The sequence below is a fragment of the Panthera uncia genome, chromosome B1 (assembly GCF_023721935.1).
Source record: "Panthera uncia isolate 11264 chromosome B1, Puncia_PCG_1.0, whole genome shotgun sequence".
NCBI lineage: Eukaryota > Metazoa > Chordata > Mammalia > Carnivora > Felidae > Panthera > Panthera uncia.
Window position 1 is genome coordinate 120366806 of NC_064811.1, and position 20813 is coordinate 120387618.

A 20813-nucleotide genomic window follows, 5' to 3' on the forward strand; every position below is an offset into this window, starting at 1 on the left:
CAATGGGCCTAGAATGATGTAAATGGAGTGAAACTAAAAAGTGATAATGTGGAGAAAGAATCTGTAGGACTTGGAGTTACTGAGTATGGGAAGATGAAGGAGAGGAATTAAAATTACACCCGAATGGCAGTTTAACATTGGAAATTTGAAGAAAAAAATGATGAATTTTATTCTAAACAGCCCTAATGACTTAGAAAAAAATAAAATTTCTGAAGACCAGGTTACTTGCATCTCCTAATAATTACTGAATGCTACCTAAAAATATAAGCACTGTTTTAAAATAGTGAAATTCCTTCTTTGTCTTCAGTAAACACCTGAGTGTGTTATAACTTAAGAGCTAGATAGGTAGCTTGTTACCATTCTTTTACCGAGGCTACCCTCTGTTTCATTTTGTTGCCATATCCATTTAACATGTGATTCTTACAAATTTTAACAGTTGAAAAACAAACAGCTGGCTGAACTCTCTGCTTCAGTGTTTTGGATACTTTGCTTCTTGGTAAGTGATCAGTATTTTGATACTGCTGTAGTAATAACAGGAAATGATCTGTTAAAATCTGGATCTCCAGCTATAGATGAATGCCAGGGTAAAGAGGAGAAGTAGTCTGAGAATAAAGTCAATAAAAACAGTTTGGGAAATTATTTCTAGGACCACAGGGGGAGAATCATAATTTACTCTTAACTTCGGAAAAGCAAATGCAAAGTAGAAGAATATCTTATGATGATCACTGAACTGCATCAGTGGAAAGCTTATAGCCACAAACACAGTAACTAAAACAATTGAGATGGTAAATGCTAGAGCTTCAACAATACAAGAGGTGAAAAACCACTCCCTAATAAATTCACACAGAAAAATGTTTTGTAAGTAAAACACTTCTAAATTGGTCTAATTATAATCTTGTCTACATGCACAAAGTAGTAAATTGGTTCTATTCACCAGAAAGGACAAGAGAAGACGAACAGTGGGAACGGAATTAGCCACAGAATAAAGAGAGGGTATTTTCACCTAAGGAGTCACAGTAGAAGTGAGGAAAGCACAACAATGTGGGCAAAAGAAGATAATCTTGGTTTAAAAGATGCACAACTGGGGTGCCTGGGTGACTCAGTTGGTTAAGCATCCAACTTTGGCTCAGGTCATGATCTCACGGTTTGTGGGTTCAAGCCCCACATTGGGCTCTGTGCTGACAGCCCAGACCCTGGAAGCCTGCTTTGGATTCTGTGTCTTCCTCTCTGTGCCTCCCCTGCTCAGGCACTGTCTCTCTCTCTCAAAAAAATAAACATTAAAAAAATTTTTAAAAGATGCACAACATAAGTGTGTCCACATATAATTACAACTAAAGTATTTTCTCTAATGCTTTAGTGTAACATATTTTATAAGTTTTATCAGTTTTAAAAGGTAATTGACAAAACAAACTACTAACCAACAATTTAATTAAAAATACGATAAGCCAACATTTTATGGAGAATTTTAGAGCAGTAACGATTTTCTAAAACACTAGAAATTTTATATTCATAAAAATTTATACTGTGCTGTTTAATCTAGTGTATTATATTAAGTAATGTACTAAATTAGTAGTCATAATGGCTAAAAGAACAGAAGGCATGGTAACTAAAATTACTTTCCAAGATTGTCAGTATTTTAATTGCTGGAAACTTTCAAACAAGAGGAAATGTACAAAACATCACTTGATTCTGAATACACAAATCATCTGTTTCAAATTAATCGTTACTCATAAAAACAATGACAGTCTGGATACAAGAACAGACTTGAGAAGTAAATAACTAGATGATATTACAGTCTTTCTTTTAAAATCCCACTTCTCTAACAAATGTCTTCTTTCCTTCACCTCTTTCTGAATGGAAAGTCAACTTTCCTCTCCTTTACACTACTCTCCATCAATTAGAGATCTTATCACTTTAATTTCTGATTTTGCTAATTAGAGGCCTATTATTTCGCCCCTAATAGACTATAAGCAACTGGAAAGCAAGGTCTGTATCAGATTTATCTTGGTTTCCTTATCACATCTAAGTCAACAACCAATATCTATTAGTCTTTTTTGAGTTGTATATTTATTAGTGTTCAATGAACTGCTGTATTTTAAAATTCCATAGTTTGATACAGAGAAAAGTTTCTTATGACAACATTTCCCCAGTTAATAAACTGATTTTGAAGTTACATTACATTTGGATTACATGTGAATTCTTTAAGATGTTTGTTTGTTTGTTTGTTTGTTTTAGAGAGAAAGAGAGAGAGAGAAACAGAGGGAGGAGGAAACAGAGAATCCCAAGCAGGCTCCACACTATCAGTGCACAGCCCAGTGCAGGGCTTGAACTCACAAACCATTGACATCATGATCTGAGCTGAGATCAAGAGTCAAATGCTTAACCGACTGAGCCACCCAGGCACGACCACAGATCACATGTGAAATTTAAAAATTTAAATCTTAGGGGCACCTGGCTGGTTCAGTCAACAGAGCATGCAATTTCTGATCTCAGGGTCATTGAGTTCAAGCCCCATGTTGGGGGTAGAGTGTGTTTATTAAAAATTTAAATCTTATTAACTGCACAGTTTGTCCAGCACTCAAAAACATACACTGATTATGAATGAATCAGTGAATTCATTTGCTGTCACTGTTTTATTAACTTAAAATAGTTCTTCAATCTTAGTTTTTTATTCTCAAATCCTACACAGTAAGACATAGAACTACTTCAAACCTAGCATCTTTGAATGATTACTATGTGAAACAGGTAGAGTAAGCTATTTTAGAATCAGCTTTATTGAGGTATAATTGACATGCAATAAACTGCACATATTTGAAGTATATAATTTGATAAATGTTGGTATATGTATATACCTGTGAAATCAGTCACAGACTAATGAACATCTGTATCATTTCCCCCAAACAGTTCATCCCTCCTTACTTCTCCCCTCTCCCCATCCCACACAACCAGGGATCTGTTTATTGATTTGTTATTTTCTAGAATTAAAAAAAAAAAAAAAAAAGGCATCAAACAGCATGTACTCTCTTTTGTATGGCTTCTTTCTCTTTGCATAATTATGACCAAAATTTATCCATGTTGTTGCATGTATTGTTCATTTGTATTACTGAGCAGTGTTCTATTATATGGATATACCACTATTTGTTCATATATTCTGCTACTGACCAACATTTGGGTTGTTTCCAGTTTTCAGGTATGAAAATTAAGCTATGAATATTCCTTGTATAGACATATGCTTTCTTTTCTGTTGGGTAAATATCAGGGAGGAAATAACTGGGTCACACAATAGGTGTATGTTTAACTTGTTAAAAAAATCACTACAGTTTTCCAAAGTGGTTATACATTAATTTCATCTTCACCATCAGTGTGAGGTTTGGTTCCTCCACATCTTTGTCAACCCTTGCAATCATCTTTTTAATTGCAGCCTTTCTAGCAGCTGTGAAATGATATCTCATCGTGCCTTTACTTTGCATTTCACTGATGCTGAGTGAAGCTGAGTATCTTTTCACATGCTCATTGGCCAATCCTATGTCCTCCTTGGTAAATAAAGTGACTATCCAAATTTTTTGCTTAATTTATTTGATTGTTTGTGTTCTTACTGTTGAGTTGTAAAAATTCTTTATATATTCTAAATACAAATCCTTTGTCAAGTATATAATATGCATTTTTAAAAAAGAAATGCAACTACTTTAGATAATTATGCTTTGTCAATATAATACATGGTCTGTCTGTATTTTAAATAACCCATATAAAAAGGGAAGTATTATTTCCATTATCCTCAGCTACCAAGTTTCCCCATGCCTAAGAAAGGTGGTCACCCAGCTGGCATATAAAAAAGAGAATAAGAGTAGAAATAGAAAACATACGGATTTTCTCAACATTCTTCTTAATCCCTCCTGATTTTAGGAGCCTTATAGCAAACTATTAGTAGTAAGAGATAACAGAGGGGATCATGTAAATGATAATTAGTCTTCTTCCTTTTTCTTTTAAGCAAAATTTTAATAAGCATTTAGCAAGTAATAACATTATTATTAATAAGCCCTCCCGTATTTTTTATTAAATGTCTCTATCTCTTATACTAAGACCCTGTTGTTTACATGAATGTTTTCCTTATCAGACTAAAGCACAAGATTCAATACAGTACCTAGTAAATATTGTTATTATTTCTTTGATTCCCTCCTTTTCTTTTAATTCCTATCCATGTGTTTTCCTCTCTTCTTCCATTTCCAGCATCCCCCAACTATATTCAGATTAATTTGCTGATCCCAAATGAGTCGTGGTTATAGATTTTTTGGTGACCCTATAGATCACCTACCATGCTTCTTACTTCAAAGAAACAAAATGAAAATGACAATAAAACTCTTTGTGGAACTCACTGAAAGAACATCAGATATTCTCCTGAGTGAAAAAGTGACACCTTTTTTTTTTTTATAGTAGCCATGCAAATTAGTACTCCTTGCCAGAATAAAGCATACACATAATTATTTTTTAAACTTTACTATTTAATGGATTAAAGACCTAAACATGAGACCTGAAACCATAAAACTCTTAAAAGAAAACACAGGCAGTAATCTGTGGGACATAGGCCTTAGCAACATATTTATGGATTTGTTTCCTCAGGCAAGGGAAACAAAAGCAAAAATAAAATATTGGGAGTACAACAAAATAAAAAGCTTTTGCATAGAAAAAGAAACCATCAATAAAACAAAAAGGCAATCTACTGAATAGAAGGTATTTGCAAATGATACATCCAATAAGGGGTTAATACCCAGACTATATAAAGAACTTCCACAATTCAACAGAAAAAAAAAAAATCTGATTAAAAAATAGGCAAAAGAGATACATGAAAAGATGGTCACTAATCATCTGGGAAATGTTAGTCAAAATCACAATGACTTATCACTTCACACTATTATCAGAATGGCTATTATCAAAAAGACAAGAAATAACAAGTGTTGGTGAGGATGTGGACAAAAGAGAACCTTATAGATTGTTGGTAGGAATGTAAATTGATGCAACCACTGTAGAAAACAATATGGAGGATCCTCAAAAAATTCAAAATAAAAATATCATATGATTCAGCAACTCCACTGTTGGGTATTTACCCAAAGAAAACAAAAACACTAATTCAAAAAGATATATGCACCTCTATGTTTATTGCTGCATTATTTACAATAGCCAAGATATGGGAGCAACCCAAGTGTCCATCAATAGATGAATAGGTAAAGAAGATGTACTATATAAATACATACACAATGGAATATTACTCAGCCACAAAAAAGAATGAGATCTTGCCATTTACAACATGGAGGGACTTAGAGGCTATAATGCTAAGTGAAGGAAGTCAAACAGAGAAAGGCAAATACCATCTGATTTCACTTATATGTGTAGTCTAAAAAATAAAACAAACTCTTAGATATAGAGAATTGGTTGCTATGGGGGAGGGGATAAGGAGGATGAGTAAAATAGGTGAAGGGGATTAAGAGGTACAGACTTTCAGTTCTAAAATAAATAAGTCATGGAGATGGAAAGGTACAGCATAGAAAATATAATCAATAATACTGCAACAACTTTGTATAGTGACAGATGGTAACTATACTTATTGTGGTGAGCATTGCATAATGTATAGAATTGTCAAATCACTGTTATACACCCTGAAACAAATAGAACACTATATGTTAAGTATACTTCAAGTAAAAAAAAAAAAAAAAAAAAAAGATCTAAAACTTTACTATTCAAGACTTCAGTCTACCAAGCAATACAAGAACCACCCAGGAATCTTTCCTAAACATAAGAGCCAATTTGGGTAAGTTCTGTGGCTAAATAACCATCCTCCTAAAAAGTAGTAGATATAGGGGGGGAAAAAAGAAAAACCATACAGAATCAAATCTACTCATTTTAAACCATGGAAAGAAAACATGTTTAAGCTCCTTTAAAATATTTTCATATACAAAGAACAATTTTATACATTTTAAAAATTTTTATGAGACATATTATCATCCCTCAGAGAATGCTTCTGTGTCAGACACAAATTAAAAAAAAAACGTCTACTATAAGCAGCACTAGCATTAGAATAAATAGCAGATGACACTGGCAATCTCTGACACAATATCGGGATATAGAGAACCCTGGGATTAAAAGTATTTCATGGAAGTAATTATGACACAATTAACTATATTCCCCAAATCAGAATGGTTCTCATCAGATATCTAATGCTAAGCCTATTTTGACACTATTTTTTTAAAAGGCCCAGTATTAAAAGAATAAGCTTCCTCTAGAGAGAGGGGGAAAAAAAGAATAATTTTGGCCTATTAATTGATAGAACATAGTACTGTTCCCAAACATGCAATAAATCATTACTCTAACACATGACCACTATACGAAATAATAACTTGGTTATTAAAAATGGTGTATCTCTTAAAATACTCAGTTCAATTGTTTTTCTTTTGATATAATGAAAAATTTAATGAGGGGCTTCAAATACTTTTTTAATAATGTAAAATATGTGAGCTTTATTATATGTTAAAGAAAATAAAAATAGTATGACCCAAAATTTATTTGTTAAAGTTACAATAAAATACTCTCCAATGCATACAAAATTGCAAAATAACTGATGTTTTTTCAATAAAGATTCCAGATATAATATTTACTGACAAGATAAAACAAAGGTACGTTTAATGACTTTTGTTCTGTGTTAAGGTCACCTTATTGAACGATACATCATGAAATCAATAGTTGTACATCTAGGAAATTTGCCAATGGAGCTCTCTTCCACTGGTGTGTATATTTTAATTTGTCTCATGTGGGTGTCTCTTCCATTTTGGTGATTGGCTAGAACAGCAATCTGTATCATGAATGTGCGAGTGGGCTTCTTATGATTATCAGTTAAGGGAACGTGAATCCAGCCACTTGGTTCCACCAATTCAAGTTGCTGCCAAGAAAACAAAAGTGGGATTATGTTTTCACCCGATGAACATAATTTATTACAATGAACACATTCTAAAGTTGACTTATAATTAACATTTTGCTCACTGAGAGAATGACAGTATGATAACAACCATTACTAGTTATTTGGCACTTTTACACCATAGTCCATTTTTACACTTGCTAATAAGCACTCTACATGTACCATCTTAGTAGACAAAATAAAAACAGACATATGCAGTCTTAGGGTTTATAGAAATCTGTATAACATACAAGTTTAGAATTAGACATGTATAAACATATACAGCCAATGGAAGACCATGTTGATATAAGTAGGAAAAGAATCTAACATTATGCTTCAAGTATATTTTATTTCAAGGACCATACCTAATATACACAAACACATTCAGATTCTACATAAATTACAAGAATAACAAAAGAAAATCAATCCTTAAAAAGCCATCAGACAAAGCTTTTTTCCTTGAAAAATAGTAAGTGATTTATGTAGCCTGGATGATATTCTAAACCTAAAATCTAGATTTTTAATATAAAATGCTAGATAAAAATTTTTAATTCTTAATAAGAAATGCCAGGCAAGTTTGTTTTTAATTCTTAATTTTATTTTAATCAAGAGTCCAAACTATCCTTCCTTAACAAGGGAAAGAAAATCCTAAGTCAAAAGATAAACCTAAATTTCTAAAATTTTTGCTAAAGTTATGAAATAGTTTTTAAAACATAAATACTGATTTCTAAATTATTTTAATTATTGAACACATATAAACTATATATATCACAGAGAATACAGGCTTATCTTATCAATGCAGCCAAATAGAGGTGTCAGAGAATCTAAATGTGGATTCCATGAGTGACTCTAGCAAAACAATTAAGTAAACACACCACTGTATCTTCTTTCCTTCCCTTTTTCCCTTCTTCCCTTCTTTCTTTCATTCGTTCTCATTTTTCTCTTCTTCCTCTTCCTTCCTCCCTCCAGCCCTTTCCTTCCTTCCCTCTTTCCCTCCTTCCTTCTTTCATTCATTTTTTTTTTTTTTATGGAGGAGAAGGGTGGGTAGAAAAAAGTAAAGATGGGACAAGAGAAAGAGAACAGGAATCTTTAAAAAGTAGCTATTTTTAAGACTGAATAATTTCCTCTTTTTAACCATAGAACATAAGAATGAATAAATCTCTACTCCTTGTGGTATTTGCAGTCAGTGTTTTGTTTTGTTTTTTATAAACTTCCATTAGCACTAACTTAAAATGAAAGAATCAGAGACCAGATATATCTGATTTCCATCACTAACCTTTTATTCATTCAGGTAACAAAATAGTTACTGAGTAGTTAAAATGTTCAAGGTATTTTTCTAAGTAAAGTATAACATGAATAAGGCCTTGTTCCTAACCTTAAAAAAAAGCTCAGAGCCAGAGGCGCCTGGGTGGCTAAGTTGGCTGAATGTCCAATTCTTGAGTTCAGCTCAGATAATGATCTCAAGGTCATAGGACTGAGCTCCGTGTCGGGCTCCCTGCTCAGTGTGGAGCCTGCTTGGGATTCCCTCTCTCTCTCTCTCTCTCTCTCTCTCTCTCTCTCTCTCTCTCTCTCTGTTTCTCTCTCTCTCCCTGCCCTTCTCCCCTGCTTGTGCTCTGTCTCTCCCTCTCTCAAAAAAATAAATTTAAAAAAAAAAAAAAAAAAAAAAAAGCTCTGAGGCAGACAAACAACCTCTCTGACTTCAATCAGTTTCTTCAAGTATATATATTTTTAATGTTTATTTATTTTTGAAGCAGGCTCCAGGCTCCACGCTGTTAGCACAGAGCCTGACACAGGGCTCAAACCCACAAATGCGAGATTATGACCTGACCCAAAGCTAGACGCTCAACTGACTGAGTCACCCAGGTGCCCCAGTTTCTTCAAGTATAAAATAAAAGGATTGGACAAGTTATCATCTCCAGTGTCCCTTCCAGGTCTGACATTTAATAATTCTAAATAAAAGAAGAAAGATATGGAGGCAGAACAATGGGCTCCCAAAGATATCCATGTCCTTCTTCAAAACCTGGGGTTATTTTAACTTACATGGAAAACAGGGCTTTGTAGATGTGATGAAGTTAAAGATTCTGAGATGACAAAATTATCCTGGATTTCCTGGGTGGGCCTAATGTAATCACAAGATTCCTTGTAAGAGGAAGACACTACGCCCAGAGAAGGAGAAGTGATGGTAGAAGCAAAGGTTAGAGTGATGGGACCATAAGCCAAGGAAAGTTAGGTAGCCTCTAGAAGCTGGAAAAGGCAAGGAATGGTTCTCCCTAGAAATCCCTAGGAAAGTAGGCCTCTTGCTGACACCCTGATTTTAATCTGTAAGACCCATTTTGGACTTACGTCCTCTAGAACTGTAAAATAACTAATTTGTGTTGCTTTAAACTACTACATGTGTGATGATTTGTTATAGTAGGTAAAGGAAACTATTATAACAGATATTTGTGGGAGTATAGAGAAGGGAGAAAGCATATCTGGTAGGAAGAATCCATTCTCAAGGTAAATGTACTATAATGAACCTCAACAATGCACAAAATGTAAAACTAAGATTCTAAATTCAACTCCTTACTAATAAGAATGTTTTTGACAAATTTAACCATTATTTCTGATAGACTCAATGTTATTTTCTTAGCATATCTTAAATGCTTCGGTGTGCTGAAAGTTATATTAAGATTTTATAGCATAAATGCTTTTTGGCATGATATGCACAGCATTATAAATGTAATAAATTATTCAATAAATACTATTAACATTGCTTCAGAACATATCATAAGGCTTACTGATATCTATTACTAAAACTACATTACAAAGTACATACAGATGTTAACATCTTTCAAATGGTTTCATAATCAACTATATTGCCCAGAAGTCATAAATTTCAATTCATGTGTCTACTGCAGCTCTACTGTGGGCAGTTTAGAATTCTCAGAGTCATCTCTAGAAAGTTCTTATTCTGATATTGTCATACCTTAGATTACTTCATAGATTCAAAAAACTCAAGTACATTAACTAATTGGCATTTAAATAAAAACTTTTTAAAAACCCGTAACAATATACAGTATATATAATTCTTATCTTTTTATAAATGTTTGGTTAACAGATGAATATACTTTAAGCAAAAATTATAATATTTTTATATTTTAATCAGAAAATCAATGAAAGGTAAAATTTTGCCAATTTAGCTTTCTTTTTTCTCCATTTCTGGTTTACCTCAATAAATGAAAATTTCATCACCATTACTATACAAATTTTTTCTATATTTCTCCTTGTTCTTTCTTCCTACCATCTCCCTTTTTGGCTCTTTTCTCTATATATTCACTCACTTAACATTTTTTTATTGGCCTATTACACACCAAAAATACCATTAGCTGTACATGTAGGGTAGGGGCTGGCAAATTTTTTCTGTAAAGGACCCAAAAGTAAACATTTTAAGTGTGGCCATATCATGACTGGTCAGTCTATCTTTGCAGAGTGAAAACAGTTACAGGTATTATGAAAGTGAATGAGTGTGCCTATGTTCCAACAGAACTTTATTTACAAAAACAAGCCACTGGCCAGAGTTGGCCCTGGATTACAGTTTGCTGACCCCTGACATAGGGAGTAGTTACTGATGGAATTTACCCTCAGAAAGGTAATATAACTTCATAAAATAGAAAATAACTTGTATGCCCCCTGATTCAGCCTGGAGTCAGGGGGCATACAAGTTATTTTAAGAGAGAATTCACTAAGTAGGAATCAAGTTGTTAACTAGAGAAGTGAAGAGGCCAAGAGAACGAAGGTATCATGGAGGGAACAAGTACAAGAAGTTAAATTCTAAGGTTGGGGGAAGAAAAGAAAAGAGACTGAGATTATCAAAACGGGGAAGTTCAGAAAAGGAGTCCTGTGGATTTGAAACTCAGATCCCTGAGGAGGGAGCTGTTTGGCTGGTGTTTGTGCCCCTGGAGGAAGAGCCCTATGGGGCTGGCGTAGGGAACTCTTGAGGAGTGGGAGCTGACTGCCTTGTGGTGCTGACATTTCTGACATGGGGTTCATTGGGCTGGTGCTGTGAGTGTCAGAAAAACTGCAAACTGGAATCAGGTATAGCTATGGGGAGGAAATGCTGCTGTGAAGAAACACTACTAGGATGATGGAAAACAAACAGGACACAAAAGGGAGCAAGTCTCTTTTTCCTCTTCCTGCCATGCAGTCTCCCTCTAGTGCACCCTCTCACCAGAGCTTAACAGATATGCCAGGGCTCCACGCTCATCGAATGTTACTGAGCAAATATTACATGGCAAGCAATGTTCTAGGGACTGAAAAAACAAAACAAAACAGTGGCAAATAAGACAGATCACACCTGAAAAAAAACTACTCAGAGAAATACAAAGAGATAGGATTTAAACATAAGACTTCAAGAAGTCATAATAAAAATGCTAGTAGTGAGGAAGAAACAGACAAAAAAAGTCAAAAAGAATAAATCAAATGCTCATAAAATAAAACGTAAATGTCAATAATAATTCCTCAAAAAGAATGCTCATGATAATAACAGCAGCAACTTCTTACCTAGCACATATTATGTGCCAGGTAATACCCTAAGTACATTAAGTATATTAATTTATTTAATGCTAGCAATGTGGCAGATATTATTATTATTCTGATTTCACAAATAAAACAACTGAGTCACAGAAAGTGTTAACTAGTTTTGATGAGGTCACACAGCTGGTAAGTGGCAAAGCGGTGAATGAAACAGGCAGTGTGATTCCAAAAATTGTGCTTTTAAATACATAATGTGTTTTACATAATGTAAAGATAATAATCTGGTAGTAATTTTTTTATCTGAAATCCTATATTATATAAATAAGACATGAATTAAATGAAATGAAATATGGCAGGAGAAAATTCGCCACTAATCTCCTTATCATAATGCAATTTCCTTTACATCCTACACGTAAATAAACATATACACATATGACCTAAAGGGAATTATAAAAGGTAACAATAATAGAATTAAAAATAGAATTTCTGGGGTGCCTGGGTGGCTCAGTCAGTTAAGCGTCTGACTCTTGATTTCAGCTCAGGCCATGGTCTCACAGTTTGTGGGATCGAGCCCCGTGTTGGGCTCTGTGCTGACAGAGCAGAGCCTGCTTGGAATTCTGTCTCCCTCTCCATTCCCCTCCCCTGCTCGCAATCTCTCTCTCTTGCTCAAAAATAAATATTTTTAAAAAAAGTAATCTTAAGGAAAAAAACCAACACAAATTTAAAAAATGGACATACACCTGTACAGACTAAACACACACACACACACACACACACACAAATGCAATGGGCCAACAAACACAGGAAATTGTTCAATCTCACTAATAAATATATACATATATGTATATATACATATAAATACATATATGTGCATATATACATATAAAACATATATATGTATATATATATAAATACACATATATGTATATGCATATATATAAAGCATCTATCACATTGGCAGAGATTAAAATAATTAAGAACACGAATTATGGATGAGAATAAGGGAAATGTACTCTCATGGACTGATATGGAAATTATATAGGTATAACCTTTCTGAAGAGTAATGTGGCAATACCTATCAAAATTTTAAATGTAACTATTCTTTAACAAAACAACTTCACTTCTGAACTATAGAGAAATCCTAAAGAAAAGGGCACAAGGATTATACATATATATAATAATATTCATAACTGAAAATAAGTTAAATGACTACCAATAGAAGAGTGGCGGTGGTATCCAGCCCCCAAGAAGACCCTGAAGACACTCTTAAATAACCTCCTCCTACAATGGCTTAGGGTTGGTTTTGTGTAACCAACAGAGTATGTTACACGTGACAATGTGTGACTTTGCAGATAAATCATAAAAGGCATTGTAGCTTCTTCCTGGATCTTTTGTATCACTCCTTCTGGGAGAAATCACCTACCATGACATGACGACACTCAAGAACCCCACAAAGAGGTCCATGTGGAGAGAAACCTAGGCCCCCAGCCACCAGTTAGCACCACCCTGCTGGCCATGAGTGAAACACCTTAGAAGTGGATTCTCCAGGCTCAGTCAGCCTACCTGACATAGGACTGTAACTGCATGAGAGACTCCAAGACAGAAATGGCCAACCAAGCTTTTTCCAAACTCCTGAACAGAAATCATGAGAGATAATAAATGATTACTCTTGTTTTGGGTAATTTGTTACACAGCAATAGGAAAGCACAGAGTGGTTAAATAAATAATGGTCCATCCATATCCTGGAATATCCTATAGCAAGTAAAAATGATGTATCTCTTTACATATTCGCAGTAATTTGAAGCCATCTCTGGTTAATTTTAAAAAGCAAAATACTAAACAATGGATTATATGATTATATATACACATATATATACATACATATATACATATTTATTTTATTTTATTTTTTTAATTTACATCCAAATTAGCAATTAGTGCAACAATAATTTCAGGAGTAGCTTCCCTAATGCCCCCTACCCACTTACCCAATCCCCCATCCCACAACCCCTCCAGCAACCCTCAGTTTGTGCTCCAGATTTAAGAGTCTCTTATGTTTTGTCCCCCTCCCTGTTTTTATATTATTTTTGCTTCCCTTTCCTTATGTTCATCTGTTCTGTGTCTTCAAGTCCTCATGAGTGAAGTCATATTTCCCTGATAATGAGTGATGTTGAGCATTTTTTCATGTGTCAGTTGGCCATCTGGATGTCTTCTTTGGAGAAGTGTCTATTCATGTCTTTTGCCCATTTCTTCACTGGATTATTTGTTTTTTGGGTGTTGAGTTTGGTAAGTTCTTTATAGATTTTGGATACTAACCCTTTATCTGATATATCGTTTGCAAATATTCTCCCATTTTGTCAGTTGCCTTTTAGTTTTGCTGATGGTTTCCTTCGTTGTGCAGAAGCTTTTTATTTTGATGAGGTCCCAGTAGTTCATTTTTGCTTTTGTTTCACTTGCCTCCAGAGACATGTTGAGTAAGAAGTTGCTGCGGCCAAGATCAAAGAGGTTTTTGCCTGCTTTCTCCTCAAGGATTTTGATGGCTTCCTGTCTTACATGGAGGTCTTTCATCCATGTTGAGTATATTTTTGTGTATAGTGTAAGAAAGTGGTCCTGACTCATTTTTCTGTATGTCACTGTCCAGTTTTCCCAGCACCACTTGCTGAAGAGACGGTCTTTATTCTATTGGATATTCTGTCCTGCTTTGTCAAAGATTAGTTGGCTATATGTTTGTGGTCCATTTCGGGTTCTCTATTCTATTCCATTGATCTGAGTGTCTGTTCTTGTGCCAGTACCATACTGTCTTGATGATTACAGCTTTGTAATAAAGTTGAAGTCCGGGATTGTGATGCCTCCTGCTTTGGTTTTCTTTTTCAAGATTGCTTTGGCTATTCAGGGTCTTTTCTGGTTCCATACAAATTTTAGGATTATTTGTTCTAGCTCTGTGAAGAATGCTGGTGTTATTTTGATAGAGGTTGCATCGAATATGTAGATTGCTTTGAGTATTATCGACATTTTAACAATATTTGTTCTTCCTAACCAGGAGCATGGAATCTTTTTCCATTTTTTGGTGTCTTCTTCAATTTCTTTCATAAGCTTTCTATAGTTCTCAGTGTATAGATTTTTCACCTCTTTGGTTAGATTTATTCCTAGGTATTTTATGGGTTTTGGTGTAATTGTAAATGGGATAAATTCCTTGATTTTTCTTTCTGTTGCTTCATTGGTGTATAAAATCAAGAATGAAAGAGGAGAGATCACAACCAACACAACAGAAATAAAAACAATAATAAGAGACTATTATGAGCAATTATATGCCAATAAAATGGGCAATCTGGAAGAAATGGACAAATTCCTAGAAACATATACACTACCAAAACTGAAACAGGAAGAATAGAAAATCTGAACAGACCAATAACCAGTAAGGAAATCAAATTAGTAATCAAAAATCTCCCACAAAAACAAAAGTCCGGGGCCAGATGGCTTTGCAGGGGAATTCTACCAAACATTTAAGGAAGAGTTAACACCTATTCTCTTAAAAGCAGTTCCAAAAAATATAAACGGAAGGAAAACTTCCAAACTGTTTCTATGAAGCCAGCATTACCGTGATTCCAAAACCAGACAGAGACCCCACTAAAAAGGAGAACTATAGACCAATTTCCCTGATGAACATGGATGCAAAAATCCTCAACAAGATATTAGCCAACCAGATCCAACAATATATTAAAAAAATTATTCACCACGACAAAGTAGGATTTATACCTGGGATGCAGGGCTGGTTCAATATCTGCAAAACAATAAATGTGTTTCATCACATCAATAAAAGAAAGGACAAGGGAGGAGCCAAGATGGCGGAACAGCATGGAAGCTTTTTGTGTGTCCTGCACCCATGAAATACAGCCAGACCAACCATCCTACACACCTAGAAAACTGATTGGAAGATTAACACAACAATCTGCACAACCTGAACCACAGAATTCAGCAGGTACACGACACAAAGAGCTGAACTTGGGGAGCAAGAAGCCGTGAAAGGTAAGGAACCCCTTTTGCAGACGAGGAGAGGATGGAGACTGGGGAGGGGGGAGCATATGGGAAAAGCACCCCTCCCCAAAAGTAGCTGGAGAGAAAGTGGAAAATTGGAAACAGCCGCAGGGACTAAACTAAAAAGGGTGAAAGGAGAAGGGAGAGGGTTTAAATTCCATTGAGACTGTAAACAAGGGGAGCGCAAAGTCTGCAACTACGCAGCTCGATACCTGGCGATGCTCTGGTGGGAAGGGCAAATCCCCAGGAGCAGAGTGGGGTTCAGGAGGTTCTCGGGCCACACGGAGAAAAGTGGTTCCACTGCTGGAAGGACATTTGATAGAGACTGTTAAAGCCACCTGGTCCTAGCAGACACCTGATGGCAGCCACATTCGCTGGTGCTGGGGCAAGGCCGTTGAGGGTGAAGCCTGTTGCCAGATGTGTGTTGCGATTTTCCATAATCCCTGAAATGCTGATGCTACGCTGTCTCGCAACCTTTTTTTGGGGGCGGGCTGGCACCTGGCCGCAGTCTCGGGGCACCGGCAACAGCAGGGTCCAGTGGACGTTCCAGGGTGCTGATGACATTAGGCCATTGCTCATTCAGCCATTGCTCAGCAAGACCCTCCCACAGAGGGGCGGAAAGGGTCAAAGCCGCAGTCTTTTGGAGTAAGGGGCCAGGGAAACAGCCGCATCTGAGACAAAACTTGGGAGAGAGGTACTGCCTGGGGCCTGGTCACTGAGAGTGGAAAAGTAGGGAGTGGATGAGAGCTGAAGAGGACCTTCAGGAGGACCTGTGCGCAACTGCTGATCTGGGAGAACAGACTGGGTAGCTGGGTAGCGACATTTTCACCACTCCCGCGCATGTGCACATGCACCTATGAGCACTGCAACAATCTACCCCAGTAAGCTAGCAGCGCCATCTAGTGGAGAGTGGAGTTGTTACATTGAGCCCCGCCCAACTGGGCCAACTTCTCTCTTCAAGGACACAAACCTCACCACTGGCTTAATTTATGGACTATAAAGAGGTACATGGACTGACCTCTAGGGGAAAACGAAGCAATTTCAGTCCTACTTCAATCTGTTAGCAGGTTCGTGTATTCAATTCTTTTTTTTTCTCTTTTTCCTTTTTCTGTTTTACAATTCTTTTTCTTCAATACAGAAAGAGAAAAAACTCATTTTATTTTCAATTTTTATTAAAAATAGGTCTTTAATTTTTATTTTATATTTTTTACTTTTGTGTAAATTTTTTCAAATTCTACTTTACTTCCATCATTTTATTTTAGTCTACTTCAGTGTACTCACCTTTTCAAATTTTCAATTTCCTTTTTTTTCTTTTTCTTTTTTTTTTCTTGAATGTAGAAAGAGAAAAACTTCATTTTTACTTTCAATTTCTCTTAAAAATATTTTTATTTAATTTTTATTAGTATATTTTTGCTTTCATGTAAATTTTTTCAAATTCTATCTTACTCCCATCATTTTATTTCAGTCTACTACAGTGTATTCATTTTTTCAAATTTTCAAACGATTTGTTTTCTTTTTTTATCTGTTTTCTCTTTTTTGTTTCTTTACTTTTTTCTTAAATACAGAAAATGAAAAAATTCCTATTTCTTTTTAATTTTTTTAAAAATATTTTTCTTTAATTTTTTTCTATTATATTCTCTACTTTTGTGTATATTTTATCCAATTCTATTTTACCCACATCATCTCATTTTAGTCTACTTTAGTGTATTCATTTTTTGAAATTCTCAAATGATTTCCTTTTTTTTTTTTTTTTCATTTCTCTAATCTGTCAAACCACTTTCAACACCCAACCAAAACACACCTAGGATCTAGCATCATCTATTCAATTTGTTTGTGTGTGTAAGTTTTAATCTTAATATTTTTTTAATTTTAATTTTTTTAATTTCAATTTTTCTACCTCATTAATTCATTTTCTCCCTTCAAAATGACAAAATGAAGGAATTCACCTCAAAAGAGACAGGAGGAACAAACAACAGACAGGGACGTAATCAACACAGATACAAGCAAGATGTCTGAACAAGAATTTAGAATCATGATAATAAGAATACTAGCTGGAGTCGAAAATAGATTAGAATCCCTTTCTGCAGAGATAAAAGAAGTAAAAAATAGCCAGAATGAAATTAAAAATGCTATAACTGAGCTGCAATCACGGATGGATGCAGTGGCAGCAAGGATGGACGAGGTAGAACAGAGAATCAGCGATATAGAGGACTAACTTATAGAGAATAACGAAGCAGAAAAAAAGAGGGAGATTAAGGCAAAAGAGCACGATTTAAGAATTAGAGAAATCAGCGTCTCATTAAAAAGGAACAACTTCAGAATCATATGGGGTTTCAGAGGAGGAAAAGAGAGAAATAGGGGTAGAAGGGTTATGTGAGCAAATCAGAGCAGAAAAGTTTCCTAACCTGGGGAAAGACACAGACATCAAAATCCAGGAAGCACAGAGGACTCCCATTAGATTCAACAAAAACCAACCAAAAACAAGGCATATCATAGTCAAATTCACAAAATACTCAGGGAAGAAAACAATCATGAAAGCAGCAAGGGAAAAAAAAAGTCCCTAACCTACAAGGGAAGACAGATCAGGTTTGCAGCAGACCTATCCACAGAAACTTGGCAGGCCAGAAAGGAGTGGCAGGATATATTCAATGTGCTGAATCAGAAAAATATGCAGCTAAGAATTCTTTATCCAGCAAGGCTGTAATTCAAAATAGAAGGAGAGATAAAAAGTTTCCCAGACAAACAAAAATTAAAGGAGTTTGTGACCACTAAACCAGCCCTGCAAGAAATTTTAAGGGAGACTCTCTGAGGGAAGAAAAGATGGAAAAAAAAATTATATATATACACACACACACACCAAAAGCAACAAAAGATTAGAAAGGACCAGGGAACACCACCAGAAACTCCAACTCTACAAGCATCATAACGGCAATAAATTCATATCTTTCAGTACTCACACTAAACGTCAATGGACTCAATGCTCCAATCAAAAGACATAGGGTAACAGAATGGATAAGAAAACAAGATCCATCTATAGGTTGTTTACAAAAGACCCATTTTAGACCTAAAGACACCTACAGATTGAAAATAAGGGAATGGAGAACCATCTATCATGTTAATGGTCAACAAAAGAAAGCCGGAGTAGCCATACTTACATCAGACAATCTAGACTTTAAAATAAAGACTGTATTAAGAGATGCAGAAGGACATTATATCATAATCAAGGGGTCTATAGACCAAGAAGACTAACAATTGTAAACATTTATGCGTCAAATGTGAGAGCACCCAAATATATAAATCAATTAATCACAAACATAAAGAAACTCATCGACAGTAATACCATAATAGTAGGAGACAACACCCCACTCACAGCAATGGACAGATTATCTAATCAAAAACTCAACAAGGAAACAATGGCTTTGAATGACACATTGGACCAGATGGACTTAACAGATATATTCAGAACATTTCATCCAAAAGCAGCAGAATATACATTCTTCTCCAGTGCACATGGAACGTTCTCCAGAATAGACCATATACTGGGACACAAATCAACCCTACGTAAGTACAAAAAGATCGAGATCATACCGTGCATATTTTCAGACCACAATGCTATGAAACTTGAAATCAACCACAAGAAAAAATTTGGAAAGGTAACAAATACTTGGAGACTGACGAACATCCTACTAAGGAATGAATGCACTAACCAAGCAGTTAAAGATGAAATAAAAAAGTATATGGAAGTCAATGAAAATGATAGCACCATAACCCAAAACATCTGGGACGCAGCAAAGGTGGTCATAAGAGTATATAGCATATACACATAAGAGTATATAGCAATCCAGGCCTTCCTAAAGAAGGAAGAAAGACCTCAGATATAAAACCTAACCTTACACCTTAAGGAGCTGGAAAAAGAACAGCAAACAAAACCCAAAACCAGCAGAAGACAGGAAATAATAAAGATTAGAGCAGAAACTAATGCTATTGAAACCAAAAAAACAGTAGAACAGATCAATGAAACCAGAAGGTGGTTCTTTGGAAGAATTAACCAAAATTGATAAACCACTAACCAGTTTGATCAAGAAGAAAAAGGAAAGGAGCCAAATAAGTAAAATCAAGAATGAAAGAGGAGAGATCACAACCAACACAACAGAAATAAAAACAATAATAAGAGAAACTATTATGAGCAATTATATGCCAATAAAATGGGCAATCTGGAAGAAATGGACAAATTCCTAGAAACATACACACTACCAAAACTGAAACAGGAAGAAATAGAAAATTTGAACAGATCAGTAACCAGTAAGGAAATCAAATTAGTAATCAAAAATCTCCCACAAAAACAAAAGTCCGGGGCCAGATGGCTTTGCAGGGGAATTCTACCAAACATTTAAGGAAGAGTTAACACCTATTCTCTTAAAAGCAGTTCCAAAAAATATAAACGGAAGGAAAACTTCCAAACTGTTTCTATGAAGCCAGCATTACCGTGATTCCAAAACCAGACAGAGACCCCACTAAAAAGGAGAACTATAGACCAATTTCCCTGATGAACATGGATGCAAAAATGCTCAACAAGATATTAGCCAACCGGATCCAACTATACATTAAAAAAAATTATTCACCATGACCAAGTAGGATTTATACCTGGGATGCAGGGCTGGTTCAATATCCACAAAACAATTAACGTGATTCATCACATCAATAAAAGAAAGGACAAGAACCATATGGTCCTCTCAATAGATGCAGAGAAAGTATTTGACAAAATACAGCAACCTTTCTTGATAAAAACCCTCAAGAAAGTAGGGATAGAAGGATTATACCTTGAGATCATAAAAGCCATAGATGAATGACCCAACGCTAATATTATCCTTAATGGGCAAAAACTGAGAGCTTTCCCCCTAAGGTCAGGAACAAGACAGGGATGTCCACTCTCGCCACTGTTATTCAACATAGTGTTGGAAGTCTTAGCCTCTGCAACCAGACAACACAAAGAAATAAAAGGCCAGGAGGAGGTCAAACTTTCACTCTTTGCAGATGACATGATACTGTATATGGAAACCCCAAAAGATTCCACCAAAAACTGCTAGAACTGATTCATGAGTTCAGCAAAGTTGCAGGATATAAAATCAATGCACAGAAATCGGCTACATTCCTATACACCAACAATGAAGCAACAGAAAGAGAAATCAAGGCTACAATAGCCAAAGCATGGAAAGAGCCCAAATGTCCATCAATGGATGAATGGATAAAGAAGGTGGGTGTATATATATATATATATATATATATATATATATATATACGTATATATACGTATATATGT

The 20813-nt window shown here is 35.2% G+C and overlaps 1 protein-coding gene across 5 annotated transcripts in view; it reads right to left on the reverse strand.

Moving 5' to 3' along the window:
- ANAPC10 (anaphase promoting complex subunit 10) overlaps nucleotides 1–20813 on the reverse strand; it is a 261798-nt gene that overhangs the window by 148306 nt on the left and 92679 nt on the right. The window contains exons 5-6 of one of the 5 annotated variants that reach the window (XM_049631196.1): nucleotides 13022–13090; nucleotides 1536–6928 (exon numbers count right to left, since the gene is read on the reverse strand). The exons of 3 other annotated variants lie outside the window; for them this stretch is intronic. In XM_049631196.1, the coding sequence (XP_049487153.1) occupies nucleotides 6698–6928; nucleotides 13022–13090 (300 nt within the window). In that variant the 3' untranslated portion in view covers nucleotides 1536–6697. Of the gene's footprint in view, nucleotides 1–1535; nucleotides 6929–13021; nucleotides 13091–20813 lie in introns of those variants that run through there. One more of the 5 variants, XM_049631195.1, reaches the window with a different exon arrangement.